The 14,751-nt window shown below is 48.6% G+C and overlaps 1 protein-coding gene across 5 annotated transcripts in view; it reads left to right on the top strand.

Annotated features, from left to right (window-relative positions):
* LOC123366232 (WT1 associated protein) overlaps window positions 1-14,751 on the top strand; it is a 45,199-nt gene that overhangs the window by 18,985 nt on the left and 11,463 nt on the right. For all 5 annotated transcript variants that reach the window (XM_045009486.1, XM_045009487.1, XM_045009485.1 and 2 more), the window contains exons 4-5: window positions 4,034-4,092; window positions 12,071-12,198. In XM_045009486.1, the coding sequence (XP_044865421.1) occupies window positions 4,034-4,092; window positions 12,071-12,198 (187 nt within the window). The remainder of the gene's footprint in view (window positions 1-4,033; window positions 4,093-12,070; window positions 12,199-14,751) is intronic.

Below are 14,751 nucleotides of genomic sequence, written 5' to 3'. Positions count from 1 at the left end.
TCTCCCCCCCTCCGAATTAAACAGTACCTATTTTTTAAAAAACTTTTTCTGCTTATAACAATGAAACATTTTTGTTGAAGTCTTAATTTAAAAGTGATGAGAAAAGGTAAATTCATTTTAACATTTAAAATAGTGTTAAATATAAATGTTTAATTTATATGGGGGGATGGTGGTCTCATTTAGTGGTTTGCTGTCTGAAAGGGGTTGCCAATACAAAAAGTTTGAGAACCATTGGATTAGATTATGTTGACTATTATTAGCCTTAAAATCTGTCAAACCCTCCTCAGAGGGTACTTGTGCCATTTGTCTAGTGGATAAGGTGCTGCGTTGGGAATCCAGGTTTTTTTCCCAATTCTATCACTGACTTGCTGTGTGAGCTTGGGTAACCTGTTTCCCCAACCACCCATTTGTCTGTCGTGTCTGTTTTGATTGTAAACTCTTAATGGCAAGGATTCTTAATGGAGTTTGTACTGTGCTTAGGACAATTGGGCCCTGATAGCTGTTGAAGCCTTTAAGTACCACTGTAATACAAATACTTAATGATGTATGAAAACAGAATCCAGCTCGTTTTTCTAGCTTTGCTCTGTATTAACAGGGACAACAAGTAGTAATTTTTGTCATGAAAGCAAGCAGATATAGACAGCTATTACACAAAATAAATCTGTTGAATAAGAATGTGGCATTTTTAGTCATACTTCAGTAAAACTGCACTTTAAGCCAGTTTCCTAGTAACTGTCAGTCTTCCTAGCCTTTAAACCATCAATTTTCATGAAAAAGTGCTGTTAGTTAACACCTATTAAATGTGCTGTTCTGATTCAAGTTTAACGTTTCAGGAAGTAGCATTTCACTGCAGCGCCTGCTGCAGATGAGTTTTCTCTGGGGTTATGGAATAGATGCTATTATAGGAACATATGTCAAAGGCCGGAGTTAAAGCACAGTAAATAACCTCAGTGCAGGATTTTCACTCCTGGATATTGTGCCCTCCTGGCTCTTCAGATTTTTGCCCATCTGTGGCACCTGTAGGCTGGCTGTATGACAGAGCTTTTCCCTACTCAGAACATTCCAACCCCAGGTACCTCAAAGGCTTGAACATTTGAGCTAGTTCCTTTTTGACTGGTCAAGAAAGGAACTTCCTATATAAGCTGTCTGATGACATATGAAGGTTAATTGTGTACAATAAAAGGTTCCCTTGAGTCTGTTTACACAGTAGATTCCACTTATTAGCAACTGCCAAATAATAGCAACTTTTTGCTGGCAACCAAGGTGATAAGTGGAAGGCAGGTTTCTGAATCAACAGCCAAGGAAGGAAACCAAGGGCTGCAGCCCTTAGAAAATCTGCTTGCAGGCAGGGGAGAGAGGCCGCAGCCCATGTGCCAGGGCTTTCTGTGGGGAGCAAGGGGACTGGGAGCCAGTGGGGCTGCACCGTACCTCTCCCTGTGCTCTCTGGGGTTGGGGATAAGCACATCCAAGTGCTTCCTTGCCTATATGTAGTCCCTTGGCAGGGCACAACTTGGAGAATGCAAGGAGAGAGGTACCATGTGATTCTGACATCTGGGCTGCAACCCCCGCCCACAATCTCCCATCTCAGCTTGCAGCCCCATACCTCCAGGGTTGTCCCTGTGTGCAGGTGGGTGTGCCACACTGCAACCGCAGCAGGAAGCACTGGGATGGACTGAGCACCAGATGCAGGCAGGGAAAGCATGTCCTAGCACTTCTTTCCCTGGCTTCAGGTGGCAACTTAAAAAATTTAAATTAAAAAAAAAAAAAGCAGCATGCTGTTGCCAATATCCGAATCCCCCTTAGCATTGTGTTAATGGGATGGGATTGGTTCCTGTCAACATATTGCCATTAACTGGAAGTTGCTAATATCAGGATTGCTATTAGCAGAATCTACAGTACTTCCAAGACACAGAGTTGGGAGACCTGGTTGGGGAACACCAGGCCTTCTGGAGCAAAGCTTTCTGAAACTGAGTGAACATCTGAAGCAAAACTCTTACAGCTTGTCTACACTGGCACTTTACAGCACTTCAACTTTCTTGCTCAAGGGTGTTGAAAACACGCCCCTGAGTGCTGCAAGTTTCAGCGCTGTAACATGCCAGTATAGACAGTGAACCAGCGCTGGGAGCCATACCCCTTGTAGTGGGTTTATTACAAAAAAAAAAAAGCCTCTTCCAACGCTGTGCTGCAACTACACAAGCCATGTTAAAGTGCTGCCATGGCAGTGTTTTAATGTTGCCCATGAAGATGTGCCCTCAGTCTCCTGGGATTGGTCTTGGCCATCCAAACAGAAGAGAGAAATCACATTTGTCTGTGTCGGTATGAGATTATTAGACCACTTGTGGCAAGTTAAGAGTTTTGTTTTAGATGGCTGTTCACTTCCAAGTTCAATAGGTATAAGGTCCTCAAGGAGGTTTTCCCAACTCCTGAAGTTTTGGTAGGAGCCTACAAAAGGGTCAGCAGTTGTGAATGCAAACTGTCTGCCACAGAGTTTGAATGTTAAGATGTGCCTAACAGTGTTACAGTAGAGAAGTTGTGAAATTGTTAACACACAGGTTGTCAGTTTGCATGTAAACTGGTGATTTCTTGCAAGGACCAAGCTAGAGTATTCTGAAGCATCTTGAAAAATTAAGCTGGAGCAAGCTCGGTATTCAGACTGTGTTAAACTACAGGAGTGCTAGAGACCTTCCCAAAAAACGCACAAAAAAACCCCACACAACTTAAGAGCCAAGGGAATTTCCTAAATGTATAGTGGGCACAAGACCCAAGAATGAATCCTGTATAGTATTTTCAGAGAAATAATAATTTAAGGTAAGTAATTTTGTTCTTAAATTGATATTTTAAGTGTCAGAACTTAGTAGAAATTCCAAAGGAAATCTTGAATAAAAAGCTGGCCATAAAATAGAACAGGTTGAAAATGCTCCTATAAATTAGGAGATAGCAACTTTTACCAGAAATATTATTTACTGGGTGCATACATGTTGTTATTCCTAGGAGTCAGGTGCTCTCAAAGATTTTATTTTGACAATTCACTGTAACTGAATTTTATCTCAAATTAGACTTTTTTTTTCAGACCTTTAAACAAAATGGAAAAATCTCTAGACAAGGAATAATTGCAAGAATGGTCTTATTTAAGTGAAATTCTGAAGTTGTGGTGTCTCATGGTCATTACTAAAATATTAGTCTTATTGTATACCTTACCATTTGATAAAGATCTCTTGAAGTCCGCTGTTAAGTCAGATGGGAGCTCATTCCTTGAAAAATCTAGATAGTTTATTTAGTAGTCTAATTTTTTCCTTCTTAAGATTTTGACCTGGATGCCCAAATGCCATTCTCTCTCCCCTCCTCCCCCGCCCATTTTGTTTGCATCAGAATCGTGTAAATCTAGAATCTCTTCTTGAATAAATGGATTATTTAAGTATTCCGTGGCTAGAGTATCCAAAAGATGGCCAACTCTAATAACTTAACCATTTCTCCCATTCATTGGATTTTCAGAAGACAATCCTGGCTTGAACAAGCCAAGAAAACTTCCCAACTTCTCACTTTATTAATTTTGACTGTCTGAATTTCTTGATGGATTCTAAATCTGCTTGTATATTGTGCGTTTGTGATGTCTTCACATTTCTTTTTATTTTGTTTGATAGTTTTGCATTTGGGAACACAATAATATTTAAATGAACAAGTAAAGTGTTCCATATATTAATGGCTAAATAATAAATATGAATGGTCCAAAGTTTTGTCCAGAATAACACAAACAACCTTCTAAGACTCTAGTATGTCACTTTTTTGAAAGCAGTGATTTTTCTTTATCCTTTAGTTCAGAAGCAGAATTAAACTTGACTTTTTCAGCCATGAAAGTCAACTTTTCCATCTTTTTAGCTAGCATATAGAGGATCTAATATATATACCTGCATGTTTCCCTTGTGACTTATTCTGGTTATGGTACAAATGTGTATTATGTTAGTGTTTTTAAACAAAGATGCCTCAGTCTAATGAATCAAGGTTCAGAAATGTTTGTTTTTTCCTCCCTCAATAGGTGGAAGCAATATGAAGCATATGTACAGGCTCTGGAGGGCAAATACACAGATCTTAATTGTAAGTTAGTCCACTTTCAAAGTCATAAATGTTATACAACTGTTTAAATATAGTGTCAAGTGATTTATATGCCTTGTAAATAAATAAGCAAACGCAGTAGGGGATAATAATCTGGACAGAAGGGGTTACCTGGCTGGTACGCAGAAGGGGTTACCTGGCTGGTTTAGTATAGGCCACAAGAGCAGATTCTCTCCTTCTTCGAGTGATTGCTCCTATGCATTCCATGTAGGTGTGCGCGCCGCGCGTGCACGGCTCTTCGGAACATTTTTACCCTAGCAACTCCGGCGGGCCGGCTGGGCGCCCCCTGGAGTGGCGCCGCTATGGCGCTGGATATATACCCCAGCCGGCCCGTCCGCTCATCAGTTCCTTCTTACCGCCCGTGACGGCCAGTTGGAACAGTGGAGTGCTCCTTTACCTCCACAGCCCTAGCGTTTCTCTGTTTGCTACGTGTATATAGTTGGTTAAGTTAGTTAAGTTATTAAGTTAGTTGAATAGTTTTAGTTAGATATAGTGTAGTAAGAGAATTAGGGGGGTTTACCCCTCTTCTTCCACAACTGGTGCGGGCTCATGCCCAAGGCTTAAGCTCTGTGCGGCTTGCCAGCGACACATGCCGGTCGGGGACCCGCATGACTCCTGCCTGCGCTGCCTCAGGGAGACCCATCGGCCAGATAAGTGTCCGATCTGCACGGCGTTTAAGCCGCGAACTAGGAAGGAGCGGGACTCTCGCCTAAAGCAGCTCCTTATGGAGGCGACACTTCAACCTTCCGCGCCGACCCCAGCGGCACCGAAGTCGTCATCGGCGCGCAGCGCACCAGCGCCCCGAGCCGCTCCGGTACCGAGACTGCTCGAGCTCCGCAGCCGGCACCGACGTCCCGGCACCTTTCCCTCTCTCCCGCAAGGAAACGGAAGACGGCGCAGACGGCCTCTAAGCCGCATGCTCCGGGACCGCTTGCCCAGCCACCACCGGCACCTCCGGCACCGGCTGCGGCGGTGCACAAGCCGTGCACGGTACCGTCGACTCCGGCACCGCAAGAGCCGTTGAGTCTGGTACCGCCCTGCTCCCCGGTGCCAACCGCGGTCGAGCTACATCTCCCGTCCACGCCCGAGACCTTCTCGGCGGCGAGAGAGCTCATCGAGCTCACAGAGGCACCGAGCCCCCGGCACCACCGGTGCGGGCTGTTCAGTCAGCGGGCAAGCCGGCGATGATGCGGCCACCTTCCCCTGATGGACGGGTTAGACGACGCTCCCGGTCCCGCAGACGGTCACCGCCACGCCAATCCAGGTCCCGGCACCGTTCACCATCGTGGTACCGCTCAACATCGCGGTACCGGTCGCACTCCTGGAGACGCTCTCGGTCCCGGTCACCCGACCGCCGGTACCGAAGGAGGTCCGGATCCTGGTACCGTTCCTGGCACCGCGACTCCCGAAGCCGCTCCCGACACCGTCGGTCGAGATAGCAGTCGAGCTCCCGGCACCGAAGCAGTCGATGGTCCCGCTCTCCATCCCGGCGCCGCAACTACCAGCACCGATCCTCGGCACTGTCCAGGGACATACTGCCGGCATCCACGGCACAATCTATTAGCGCCTCTGCCCCGCCATGGCCTTCTCGTCAGCCCTCAGTCGCCTCTCAGGCGGGCAGCGGGAGAGATCTCCGGGCCGACCCCCAAGGCCAGGACCGTGGACCGCAGCAGTGGGGTTTTTGGGTCCCCCGGGCCTACCACGAGCCTCAAGGGCTCCCCTTCCCCCCACGGCACGCAGGCGCCGAACTTAGGGTGCCAGAAGCCACGGTGAGCAGGCCTCCCCCCATCACCACCGGGTGAGGCCCCGTCGCCACCTGGTCCCGCAGAGCATCCCGGGTCCGAGGCGGCTTCACACCCCCTGGAAGAACCACCTCCAGAAGCGGTGGTCCAGGGTCTGTCCTCATCATCCTCGCCGGATGAGGCGGTGGCGGGGGCTTCTACGGCAGACCCCCCTCCTATTAACTTGCGGGCCCACCAGGACCTTCTTCGCCAGGTGGTGAAGGCTATCGACCTCCCTGTGGCGGAGGTCCCGGAGGATGACGACCCGGTGACCAACGTCATTGGAGCTGAGGCCCTGCTGCGGGTGGCCCTTCCATTCATCTGCACTATCCAGAAGAATGCCACTACCATCTGGCAGTCACCGGCGTCCGTCCCTCCCACCGCACGTGGAGTCGAACGAAAGTACTCGGTTCCTCCCACCAGCTACGAGTACTTGTACACCCACCCCACTCCGGACTCCCTCGTGGTAAAGTCCGTCAATGACCGAGAAAGACATGGGCAGCCAGCCCCGGCACCAAAGTCTAAAGACGCTAGGCGCATGGATCTGTTGGGCCAAAAGGTCTACTCGGCAGGGGGTCTCCAGCTCCGGATTGCCAACCAGATGGCTCTCCTCGCTCGCTACACCTTTGACATCTTGGTGTCCCTGTCAAAATTTTCGGAGCTAATCCCAGCAGCCTCGCGTCAGGAGTTCTTGGCCCTCCTCGAGGAGGGCAGGAAAGCCTCCTGGTCCTCCATCCAGGCCGCTCTGGACTCGGCGGACTCAGGAACCAGAACCCTGGCCTCAGGGGTGACCATGAGGCGCATCTCCTGGCTGCAGTCCTCCACCTTGCCGCCTGAGGTGCAGTACACCCTACAAGACCTCCCATTCGACACTCAGGGTCTCTTTTCGGAGAAAACGGACTCCAGGATTCAGACCCTCAAAGATGGTCGAATCGCCATTCGCACCTTGGGTATGCACACACCGGCTACCCAGCGGAGGTCATTCCGGCAGCAGCCCTACCGGCCCTTTACTCAGGCCAGGTCGCGGCCGTATAATAGTCGGCGAGGTAGCCTGAACCGCCGTAGACCATCGGGCAACAGGCGCAACCAGGCCCAGGCACCTTCCAAGGCCCCTCAAGGGCCCAAACAGGCCTTTTGATGGGACGCCCGAGGACGGCCCATCAGACTCTTTCCCGGATCCTACCCCATTATTTTGCAACCGCCTTTCCCACTTCCTCCTGGCGTGGTCCCAAATAACATCGGACAACTGGGTACTTCGTACTATCCAGTATGGTTACCGCCTTCAGTTTGTTTCGCCCCCTCCCTCCCACCCACCTTCCCTGTCCCTCTTCAGGGACCCCTCTCACGAGCAATTCCTCCTACAAGAGGTCGAGACTCTGTTGAGCTTGGGTGCCATAGAGGAGGTGCCGCACGACATGCAGGGCAGGGGATTTTATTCCCGATATTTTCTCATCCAAGGCGAAAGGAGGTCTCCAACCTATACTAGACCTCCGGGAGCTCAACAGGTACCTGCTCAAGCTCAAGTTTCGCATGGTCACCCTGGGAACCATTATTCCCTCCCTGGATCCGGGAGACTGGTTTGCCGCCCTCGATATGAAGGACGCGTACTTCCATATCGCGATTTACCCTCCGCATCGACGCTACCTGCGCTTCGTGGTCAACAGCGCGCACTACCAGTTTGCGGTGCTACCCTTCGGCCTGTCCACCGCGCCGAGGGTTTTTACCAAGTGCATGGCGGTGGTTGCTGCAGCCCTCCGCCGTCGTCGCATACACGTCTACCCGTATCTTGACGACTGGCTGGTTCGCGGGACATCCCGACAGCTGGTAGTGGATCAAATGACCGAAATACTATCCCTGTTTCGGTTCCTGGGCCTTCTCATCAATGCCGAGAAGTCCACTTTAACTCCATCACAACGAGTGGAGTTCATCGGAGCGGTCCTCGACTCCAGTTTGGCCAGGGCCTGCCTCCCTCGACCTCGGCACCAGACAATGGTCTCCATCATCCGGGACCTACACACCTTTCCCACGACGACGGTTCGGTCCTGCCTATGCCTCCTGGGCCACATGGCGTCCTGCACATTCGTGACCACGCACGCCAGGCTGCGCCTTCGCCCATTTCAATCTTGACTAGCGTTGGTGTACTGCCCGCATCGCGACCCCATAGACATGGTGGTCTCAGTCACGAAACCAACCCTCGATTCGCTCAGCTGGTGGCTGGACCCAGAGGTCGTGTGTGCAGGAGTCCCGTTTCGCCCTCCTCGCCCATCCATCACCCTGACCACGGATGCCTCGGGGTTGGGATGGGGGGCTCACCTGGGCGACCTTCACACCCAGGGTCTCTGGTCACCCCAAGAGCTCTCCCTCCACATCAACGTCCGGGAGCTGCGAGCGATCCGCTTGGCGTGTCTCACCTTCCGCGCCCGTCTGCAAGGCCGCTGCGTGGCGGTGTTCACGGACAACACGACGGCGATGTTCTATGTGAACAAGCAGGGCGGAGCCCGCTCCTCCCTGCTCTGCAAGGAAGCGATGCTCCTGTGGGACTTCTGCGTGACCCACTTGATTCGCCTGGAAGTGTCCTTTCTTCCAGGAGTGCAGAACACGCTGGCCGACCATCTCAGCAGGTCGTTCCTCTCCCACGACTGGTCTCTTTGTCCGGATGTGGTGCACACGATTTCCCGGAGGTGGGGGTTTCCCCAGATAGACCTGTTTGCCTCCAAGGAGAACAGGAAGTGCCACCTGTTTTGTTCGTACCAGGGTTGCTCTCCAGGCTCCCTGTCGGACGCATTCCTCTGCTCCTGGACGGATCATCACCTCTGCGCCTTCCCTCCGTTCCCGCTCATACACCGGGTGCTGCTCAAGCTTCGGAGGGACAAGGCCCACCTAATACTCGTCGCTCCAGCCTGGCCGAGGCAGCACTGGTACACCCTGCTGCTCGAGCTCTCCGTTCGGGATTCCATTCCCCTTCCGTTATGGCCGGACCTCATCACGCAGGACTTCGGCAGACTCCGCCACCCGAACCTACAGTCCCTCCATCTTACAGCTTGGTACCTGCGTGGTTGACCCACGCGGAGAGGGACTGTTTGGCGGCAGTACAGCAAGTCCTACTTGAAAGCAGGAAGCCTTCCACTCGCTCCACCTACCTCGCGAAATGGAAGTGTTTCGCACTCTGGTGCGATCAGCACGGCCTTAATCCCTTCCTAGTCCCTATCCCTACAATCCTGGACTACCTCTGGTAGCTTAAAGAACAAGGACTTGCTGTCTCCTCCTTGAAGGTGCACCTGGCAGCCGTGTCCACCTTTCGTCCATCCATGGGAGGTCGGTCCATCTTCTCCAACCAGATGGTTTCCCGCTTCCTTAAGGGCCTGGACCGCTTGTACCCGCTGATATGGCGTCCTACCCCAGCCTGGGATTTAAACCTCGTTCTGGCCAAGCTTATGGGAGCACCCTTCGAGCCCCTGGCCACGTGCTCCCTCCTCTATCTCTCCTGGAAGACGGCCTTCCTCGTCGCAATTACGTCGGCAAGACGAGTTTCCGAGCTCCGTGCCCTGACGGTTGGTCCACCATACACCGTCTTCCACGGAGACAAGGTGCAGCTTCGACCACACCCGGCCTTCCTCCCTAAGGTGGTGTCGGCCTTTCACCTCAATCAGGAGATCTTCCTTCTGGTCTTCTTCCCGAAGCCGCACGCCTCACCTCGTGAGCAACAGCTTCACACCCTGGACGTCCGCAGGGCCCTCGCTTTTTATATCGAGCGGACGAAGCCCTTCTGGCGTTCGCCACAGCTGTTTGTAGCGGTTGCTGATCGCATGAAAGGCGAGCCGGTCTCCTCTCAGCGGATTTCCTCCTGGGTGACGGCATGTATCCGGACATGCTACGAGCTTGCTCGCGTGCCACCATGCCGCCTCACCGCTCACTCGACGAGAGCGCAAGCCTCGTCGGCTGCCTTCCTGGCCCATGTTCCCATCCAGGACATCTGTAGAGCGGCCACCTGGTCTGTCCACACCTTCGCTTCCCACTACGCGTTGGTGCAGCAATCCAGAGATGATGCAGCCTTCGGCTCCGCAGTCTTACACTCTGCCACGTCTCACTCCGACCCCACCGCCTAGGTAAGGCTTGGGAATCACCTACATGGAATGCATAGGAGCAATCACTCGAAGAAGAAAAGACGGTTACTCACCGTAGTAACTGTTGTTCTTCGAGATGTGTTGCTCCTATCCATTCCAGACCCACCCTCCTTCCCCACTGTCGGAGTAGCCGGCAAGAAGGAACTGAGGAGCGGACGGGCCGGCTGGGGTATATATCCAGTGCCATAGCGGCGCCACTCCAGGGGGCGCCCAGCCAGCCCGCCGGAGTTGCTAGGGTAAAAATGTTCCGAAGAGCTGTGCACGCGCGGCGCGCACACCTACATGGAATGGATAGGAGCAACACATCTCGAAGAACAACAGTTACTACGGTGAGTAACCGTCTTTTCTCCCCCCTTCCTCTCTTATCTCCCCCCACCCCGTACATTCAGTCAGTTGTCTTCCATTGAAGGTCTTCCAGTGGCGGCTTCATCTATCAGTAAATGGTCTGTTTTTGTTTGGGCACGTTTAAAATTAGCAGGTGTGTCCAGACTAGGGGGCGGGAAAATACATGCCCCTTTTAAGACAGACCTTGGCAATCTGGTCCATTCAGACCCATCATATTATCCTGTGAAAGAGAGGCTGTTTTACAAAACCATTATAGGATGAGAAGTGAAGGGATTTTTGGTTAGGGGAAGAGGTCTAAAATGAATCACCAGTTAAGTCTCGTATGTCATGTATCTTAATTTACCCCTTTTGAATATTCACCAGCTATTCTTTAACTGTAGCTCTTATCCTTTTGAAAGAGAAGAGGAGAGACTTCCACCCACCCCAAGATTGGATGAATGGGTGTGTTTTAAGGGTAGCTGAGTTACCAATCCTAGTTATCTGTCACTAATTGGACTGGCAGCTAAAATAATTGATTTACCATCTTTTGTCTTTTCAAATCTTGAGAATTCTTTGTACCACTACTCTTCAAGGTGGCGTTGCTCTCTCTTTCAACCTGTATTTATCATGCTTGCTCTGAGAGAGACTGACATCTAATTGGTTTCATGCTTGTTGTGGTTTTGTACATGCAACAAACTGAAATGAGTGTATACCATAGGTTTCCCTTTGTGCTGGGACCACTCTAGCCCTGTAGAAATGCATTAAATGGACTGGATACGTAACTTTCACTCTAATGCTCCTGCCATCTTCAGGTGCAGGAGCAGTAGTACCAGCACTAATAATCAGTGACTAAAACTAGTACAGATTTTATACAAACAATAGTTTTTTGTTTTTTTTAAATTGTCCCCAAAGCTAGTTTTAAAACTTTTTCCATAGTGTGCATTAAAAGAGCTCAAGTCGTTTAAAATAACATTACTAAATAGCAGTCCTAGCATCTTGTCATTTTAGTTGACAAATGCTGTGAGCAAAACAACAAAGTTACATCTGGTGTCTGATGGTGCTTCCATTGAAGCCAGACATTGGCAAAAGTTCTGTTGTTACAATGTCAGTAGAAACAAAAATTGAATCCCTAACTTTCATTTCCAACATATCTAATATAAATGTTTTAACATGGTGTGTTTGGTTGGAATGAAACTTTTAAATGTGATTAGATTGCCATCTCTGAAGTTTTGTAATGTCAAAATGTGACCGTGGGGTTTTGACATTCCAGCTTGAGTATTGTCTAAAACCAGTGCTGCTTTTAGAAATTGAGCACAGTTGCTGAGAATGCACACTCCTCACCTGTACTGGTTTCTTTCTGAAGACCTTGCCTTCCCATAGTACCAGTGCAGCTCCTTGGGTGGTAGCAGCAGAGTTGGAGTGCTAGTGAAGAAGAGGCACAGGCAGTGGCTGGTTTACCTTAGTGCTCTTGCAGTTGCTACTACTGGTATTTAACATGATAGAAAGTTTTCAAAAAAGGACTAGTAGAAACTGCTTAACAGGAACTGTCACAAATTTAAAATGGACTCTAGAGTAATTCCAGTATCTAAACCTTGATGTTTTTGACTTAGTTTTTCTTTAATCTATTTTTAAAGCAACCAGTTTATGCTTTCTAAAGTCATAATAGTCTTTGAGCTAGTCTCTTGTAAGCTAGGCTATTAAAGTTTGTGCTTTCTGTATTATCATTATTAGCTAATGATGTAACTGGATTGAGAGAGTCTGAAGAGAAGCTGAAGCAACAACAGCAAGAGTCTGCCCGAAGAGAGAATATCCTGGTGATGAGGTTGGCAACTAAGGAACAGGAAATGCAAGAGTGTACTGTAAGTATTTAATGTTGATAAATGTCTTAATGTTACAGGAATGTGTTTTCAGCTGAGCATGTACAGCATATTGTTAGTATCTTGTGGGGAAAAAATAGGATCAGAATCTGAAGTGTAATGATGGAAGAATATACATTTTAACTTAAACTACACCTCTACCTCAATATAATGCTGTCCTCGGGAGCCAAAAAATCTTACTGCATTATAGGTGAAGCTGCATTATATTGACCTTGCTTTGATCCACAGAGTGTGCAGCCCCGTCCCTCCGGAGCACTGCTTTACTGCATTATATCCAAATTTATGTTCTATCGGGTTGCGTTATATCGAGGTAGCGGTGTATAGCAAAGACATTCCTCTCCTGATGAGTGGCACTAATTCAAGTACTGTTACATTCATAAACAATGCTGTACTTTTGCTGCTGCTAACCTGTTGCCTGAGTCCATTTTCTTTTTTAATATATAGTTTATCGAATATATAAATGTCAAATAACTTCTTCACTCTGGATATGGGAGCAGACTTTGGAAGTCAGTGGCATTTTATCCTTAAGCGCCAAGAATCAATGTCTACTGCTGGAGCTTCTGGTCTGACATTCATATTGGTGTTGGGTTGCTAGTTTTTGTTATCCTTCCCCCTGATTCAGATTGGGTAGACATGCAGTAATTTTAGGAAAGGAGGCTTTGTTTTTTCTGATCAGAATTCTTTTGAAATTTAGCATCTCAGTTTTTCTTTTCCCTCAGAGTTACACTTCTGTTGTTCCTCTTTTTATGTTTAATTTTTTTCTTTCTACTCTTCTCTTGCCTCCCCTCCCCTTTTTCTGATTTTCTTTTTTATATCTTTAATTTGGCCTCTGGGGATTCCTCTTTCCTTGTTTGGGATTCTCTTGGAATTCTGTATTTTCTCCTTTTACATGTTTCTTCCATATCACCTCTACCTTTCTTATCTAGTCAAGTATTTGTTTCTTCAGTGAGCAACCCATGAGAGAGAGCGCGCTGTAAAATGCTTCCTAATCCTGGGGGTTAAGTGTGCCATCCATCCACAGTGCACTCCTAGGATCTGCTTGCATGGGGAACAAAGACCTAAGCTCTGTTGAGAACAGTTTCACAACCCCCTTCCCTTTCTCCAACCTTCCTTTCTCCTTCTCCTTCAGGATCACAGAGGTGCCAGAAGTAGTAGTGTAAGCCTGATAATCTGTTTCACACCACTGGTGCAGAGCCACCATTGAAACATTGTCGCAGTCCTCTACTCATGCTGTGAAAGTTAAGAAATGAGGAGAGGGTTTTTTAGTTTTTTTCCTTTTTCCCCCATACTCTTATTTACAAATTAATGACTTCAGCAATTTTTTTCTTGTAAAAAAACGTTATTTTCGGTTCAGATTTTTGAAATACGTACAGAAATAATTTTATCTTGTTAGATAGTCCGATTAAACTTTTTCTGAAATGAGTCTGTAGAACATAGATCAATTGTTGAATTCAGGTATGTGTGTGCGTGTATGGCATACCACTGAACTTGAAATACTTAATTATCCAGTAGCTGTAGATATGAGATGACAAGGATTTACATGATTATCAAAACGTGTAATGATGCATCCTTACCTTGAGTACTGCTCCTTTGTGTCAGGGTGCAGTGTTGCCAGGGGTCCTCGTCTTTGGCTGTGGCTTATCATTTTCTTGGCCCTGAGATGGCCTCGCTCTTCTGTGTAAGCTGGCAGGACAGCCAGGCCAAAGAAGTTCACTCCCCTTCTAGGGTAAGAAAAGGTCCAACTGAAAGTCCAAAACAAATGCTCAGATTTATGGTTCTTCTGCCGTCTCAGGTTCTACCAAAGTACTCTGCTTCTTGGCCCCTTCTCCTGGCCCCTGTGGAGCTTCTTGGTTTTTAGTGTCTTGGTTCTGCCCCAGGATTCCCCTACTGCCTCCTTTCCCCAGGGACTCTGGCTGCTTCACTTAAGGCCTATGAGGAGTAGAGAGATCTCTCTCATGGCTCAGCCACCAGAGTCTACTCTGCTCCCTGTGGGTCTCTTAGCCCCTCTTCCCCTTCTGAAACACTGGCCCCAAGACAGTGTCCCTGGATGCCTGGCCCCTTCCAGGAGCTCACCATAGGCGTTAGCTCTACAGTAGAGCTCTGCTCTCTAACCACAGTCAGCCCCAAACCACTGGGCTTCCCATGCAGGAGTATCCTATCTCCTCTACAGTATCTCTCCCTAGACTGCATTCTCAGCTGTATTTAAGTCCTTCCTGATTCTCTGCAGCCGGGTCACTGATTAAGTTCCATATCACCATCAGCTGGGGTTAGCTGGTAGGTCAGGACAGGGCTGAGTCAGGTTTGCCTTAAAGAGACAGCCAGCCTGTGACAATCCTATGAGGTTTTCTTGGAATGTCATTAAATTGTTTGCAGATAAGACACATACACCTAAAGGAGATTCTCTTACAGAAACTTTTTTCATATTTTTAAGGTGGAAATTTATTTTAACTTCAGGGTGTCAAATACAAATTGCAGCTCGATTTTTGTCCCTTTAAAAAAAAAAATCCCCATTTACATGTTGGAACATGTCCTTTA

Source organism: Mauremys mutica, chromosome 3, assembly GCF_020497125.1.
Source record: "Mauremys mutica isolate MM-2020 ecotype Southern chromosome 3, ASM2049712v1, whole genome shotgun sequence".
In the NCBI taxonomy this organism is placed as follows: Eukaryota; Metazoa; Chordata; order Testudines; family Geoemydidae; genus Mauremys; species Mauremys mutica.
Note: the sequence above shows the minus strand (reverse complement) of the source record. Positions and strands in the feature narration are given on the sequence as shown.